This window comes from Branchiostoma floridae, unplaced genomic scaffold (assembly GCF_000003815.2).
Source record: "Branchiostoma floridae strain S238N-H82 unplaced genomic scaffold, Bfl_VNyyK Sc7u5tJ_490, whole genome shotgun sequence".
In the NCBI taxonomy this organism is placed as follows: domain Eukaryota; kingdom Metazoa; phylum Chordata; class Leptocardii; order Amphioxiformes; family Branchiostomatidae; genus Branchiostoma; species Branchiostoma floridae.
Genome location: NW_023365881.1, coordinates 183,521 through 187,917, shown reverse-complemented (window position 1 = coordinate 187,917; position 4,397 = coordinate 183,521). Strand labels below are relative to the sequence as shown.

Below are 4,397 nucleotides of genomic sequence, written 5' to 3'. Positions count from 1 at the left end.
GGTCAAAAATTGGTCAAAAAATCGCAAAAATAAGCATTTTGTTGTACTGTACACCAAAAGTGTTATCGAATTTATATGGGGGCATTATCAAGGCACATCTCTGTCAAATTTCAGCTCATTTGGTTGTAATACCTGGGTACAGGGGCCAAAATATACAGTTTTGGTCTAAAATTGACCAAAAAATCTCTATAAAATCATTTTAGAGGCAGATATGAAAAAAATGGGAAAAAAGCATCAAGGTATTGGTTCACTCTACCCCTGTGCCGAATTTCAGGTCATTCGGTCCAGGAACGGCGGAGATGAATCACTTTGAAGATTTGACAGGAGAAAGAAAGAAAGAAAGAAAGAAAGAAAGAAACATTACGAATACGATATATTTCACCATACTATGTATGGCTGAAATATAATAAAATTCTTATTTTTGTGGTTCAGTTTCAGAAATAAATGTTGTCAGTAATAATTAATTCTACGTTATTTTATACGAAAAGAATAAGGGAGGGATCTGCAAACTAAATCTACGTACAATTGTTGGTTGAGGTGATATTGACATTTATTTATTACATACATAATAATTTACTTATTATTTACGATATGATGATGATTACATACATGAACCGGAATGATACAATTCTGTCAAACATTATGTTAAAACCATTAACAAAACGCATGACAAATTCCCAACCTAAAAAAAAGAAGCGATGGTAAAATCTGATAGCGATTTTACCGTGCATTTATTGCTAGCGCAACTCCGTCAATCTGCAAGCAGCTGGCGGATTCACAATTGTGAGTGAGCTAGGTAATCAGGCGTGTATGCCCTTTGACCTTTTACCTTCTTATGACCCCGGATAGAATGAGGTGTGGTGTATCTTTGTTCCAGCGCGAAAAAAAAGGATTTTTACGGTACTTCTCGACAACACGGACGAGGTAAGAGTGTTAACCGCCTTATGAAGTCTCTGTTTTAGTGTCTACGTGCATTTGTTTAAAAAATTAGCGGTTAAAAACCCAAATACTGCACGGTTGTCTGACGAAGGGTGGGGAGGGGGGCAGTGGTCTGTGCACACAGGAAGTGTTTTCTTCTTCTTTAACTTTATTATATGTAAGACAAGGGAGAACACAGACCACTATTTGTACTTTTGTGTAAGACAGGACAGAATGAGACACCATTGAAACACTGAATAAAGCTTAAAGTGGATTGAATCTGTCAAGTATACAGCGTATATACTATTATCAGGGCTCTTGTTTGTGCACCCAAAATTATTGGGTGTAAGAGTGGGGTTCAAGCAAACTGACCACGCCAACGGCTCTGAGCTTTTGGTGTTGAGGTTTGCACGTTGGATTTGTAATCTGCCGACCCGGGTTTGATCCCGGTTGTCGGCATGTTTGTTTCTTTCTGTTCTTACTCGCCCCTCAGAATTCTTACATTGAGACCACTGACTGTCATGTGTCGAAACACGACATCATTTGTTTCAGGAGTTTTGGGGTACTTTCTATGATAACTGCTGGGACGAGAACATGTTAAATTTGTACATTTTCTTAACATCGTAGATCTCTGGGTTGGCCAAATTTGGTGTTACAAATCAATTCCTGGATGTCAGAAACAGCGGGAAAATGTCAAAGCAAGTATCCCTGTTCCGATTTTTTGAAGAGCTCGTTCAAATTACTACCATTCAAATTACTAATTTAGATATTCTACTTTATTTTATGTGGTACACCTAAAAAATTTTTCGTTCACCCAATTTTCCAGGTTGGGTACACCAGTGCACGTAATCCCCCCCCCCCCCGCCCCCCAAATGAATTTCGAGCCCTGATTTTCCTACTATCATTTGTTGACCCTCAACAGAAAAGGCATGGCGAGTCCCAGCTGCGGAGGTTCTACTGAAGGTTTGCGCACTGGCCACCCTGGGAACGAGACAGAAGAAGAAAAGGCATACAAATGTGACCAGTGTGACTATGCGACAGCACGGAAATCCAATTTGGACCGACATCGAACAAAACACACCGGTGATAAACCCTACAAGTGCGACCAGTGTGATTATTCTGCTGCACAAAAATGTGCTTTGGTCATACACGTAACAAAACACACCGGTGAGAAACCCTACATGTGTGGGGAGTGTGGGTACCGGACAAATCTGAAATCTACCTTATCAAAACACATGAGAACTCATACAGGTGAGAAACCCTACAAGTGTGACCAATGTGATTACTCTGCTGCACAGAAAGCTAATTTGGACCTACATCTAACGAAACACACCGGTGAAAAGCCCTACATGTGTGGGGAGTGTGGGTACAGGGCAGCTTGCAAGTCCAACTTATCCAGACACATGAAAACTCATACCGGGGAAAAACCCTTCAAGTGTGACCAGTGTAACTATTCTGCTGCACAGAAATCCTCTTTGGACAAACATCTACTGAAGCACACCGGTGAGAAACCCTACATGTGTGGGGAGTGTGGGCTCAGAACAGCTCTGAAATTTACTTTATTAAACCATATGAGAACTCATACTGGTGAGAAACCCTACAAATGTGACCAGTGCGACTATTCTGCAGCACGTAAATCCACTTTGGAGGACCACATAACAAAACACACTGGTGAGAAACCCTACATGTGTGGGGAGTGTGGGTACAGGACAGCGAAGAAGTCTCACCTATCAAAACACATGAGAACTCACACAGGGGAAAAACCCTACAAGTGTGACCAGTGTGACTATTCTGCTACTTGTAAGTCCAACTTGGACAGACATCTAGCCAAACACACCGGTGAGAAACCCTACATGTGTGGGTACAGGGCAGCTTATAAGTCAGACCTATCCATGCACATGCGAACTCATACAGGAGAAAAACCCTACAAGTGTCACCAGTGTGACTATGTGGCAGCACGGAAATCGCACTTGGACCAACATGTATTGAGACACACTAGAGAGACACCCTTCAAGTTCAAGTGTGACCAGTGTGACTATTCTGCAACAAGGAAATCTTCCTTAGATGACCACCTTAGAGAACATGCCCAGGAGAAACCCTACGTGTGTGATAAATGCGGGTACAGGGCAGCTACAAAGGATGAACTGTCTGTACATATCAAAACTCACGCCACATAAAACCCTACAAGTATGACCAGTGCGACTATTCTGCCTCGCAGAAAGTCCGTTGGACATCCATGTAACAAAACACACTTGCGAGAAGCCCTACATGTGTGGGAAGGGTGGGTATGCTGCAAAAAACAAATCAGAGCAATATGACTGTTTCGCAGCACAGAAATCCCGTTGGTATTTCCATTTAGAAAAACATCGCCTTGGAGCAAAATCTTAATATGTTGTTCTTAAAAACAGTTGTGACTTCTTATCCGATTAAGAATAGACGTGCTAGAAGATCTTGCAAAAACATAATTTTGTCAGTACAAGCTTTTCTTAAGGCTTTACAGACATGAATCTAGAATCAGAGCTTGTAATACCACCTGCATTTACAGGTTAGTGCAGGTAACATTGGAGCTGTGCAGGTATTTCTGGTGTCTACCTGCACCTAACCTGCACTGGTCCATGTAGTGGGTACATACAGGTTAGTGCAGGTAACATTGGAGCTGTGCAGGTATTTCTGATGTCTACCTGCACCTAACCTGCACTGGTCCATGTACTGGGTATATACAGGTTAGTGCAGGTAACATTGGAGCTGTGCAGGTATTTCTGGTGTCTACCTGCACCTAACCTGCCCTGGTCCATGTACTGGGTACATACAGGTTAGTGCAGGTAACATTGGAGCTGTGCAGGTATTTCTGATGTCTACCTGCACCTAACCTGCACTGGTCCATGTACTGGGTATATACAGGTTAGTGCAGGTAAAATTGGAGCTGTGCAGGTATTTCTGGTGTCTACCTGCACATAACCTGCACTGATCCATGTACTGGGTTTATACAGGTTAGTGCAGGTAAAATTGGAGCTGTGCAGGTATTTCTGGTGTCTACCTGTACCTAACCTGCACTGGTCCATGTACTGGGTTTATACAGGTTAGTGCAGGTAAAATTGGAGCCTAACCTGCACTGGTCCATGTACTGGGCAAAATATTTATATCAGTACAGGCTTTTATTTAAGTCTTTCTTAGCAAGAATCTAGAATATAACATAATGCCATTTTTTTCAACGTTTCTGTCTCGATTAACTATTTGATTATCCAGTATTACCACTAACACAAGTTTTTGACACGTTAAAGTTTGGATAGATATGTGTCCACTATTAAATGTACAACTTGTACACGAATTGTTGTATTCTATGATGTAATTCAGTTAGCAATAAGTATATGCAGCTGTATGTTTGAAGTTTGCTGCGAGTTTCAACACTACTCGGCTTTATGATTGAAACGTGTAACGATTTTGTTCATAATCACTCAGCAATCTGGGAGGACCTTCGA

At 41.6% G+C, this 4,397-nt stretch overlaps 2 protein-coding genes across 2 annotated transcripts; both read left to right on the top strand.

Annotated features, from left to right (window-relative positions):
• Positions 1–409: 409 nt before the first annotated feature.
• On the top strand, positions 410–2,120 carry LOC118408889 (zinc finger and SCAN domain-containing protein 2-like; the record flags this gene model as incomplete). Its single annotated transcript, XM_035809748.1, has 2 exons — positions 410–924; positions 1,841–2,120. Coding segments are annotated over exons 1-2 (369 nt in total), but the record flags the coding sequence as incomplete, so codon positions are not given.
• A 54-nt stretch (positions 2,121–2,174) lies between these two features.
• On the top strand, positions 2,175–3,095 carry LOC118408888 (zinc finger protein 525-like). Its single transcript, XM_035809747.1, has one exon. It carries the CDS (start codon positions 2,268–2,270, stop codon positions 3,093–3,095), a length of 828 nt encoding a protein of 275 aa, XP_035665640.1. The 5' UTR covers positions 2,175–2,267.
• Positions 3,096–4,397: the final 1,302 nt, after the last annotated feature.

Coding starts and splice junctions, on each gene's coding strand:
- LOC118408888 (XM_035809747.1), top strand. CDS start 2,268: ATGTGTGGGGAGTGTGGGTACAGGGCAGCTTGCAAGTCCAACTTATCC.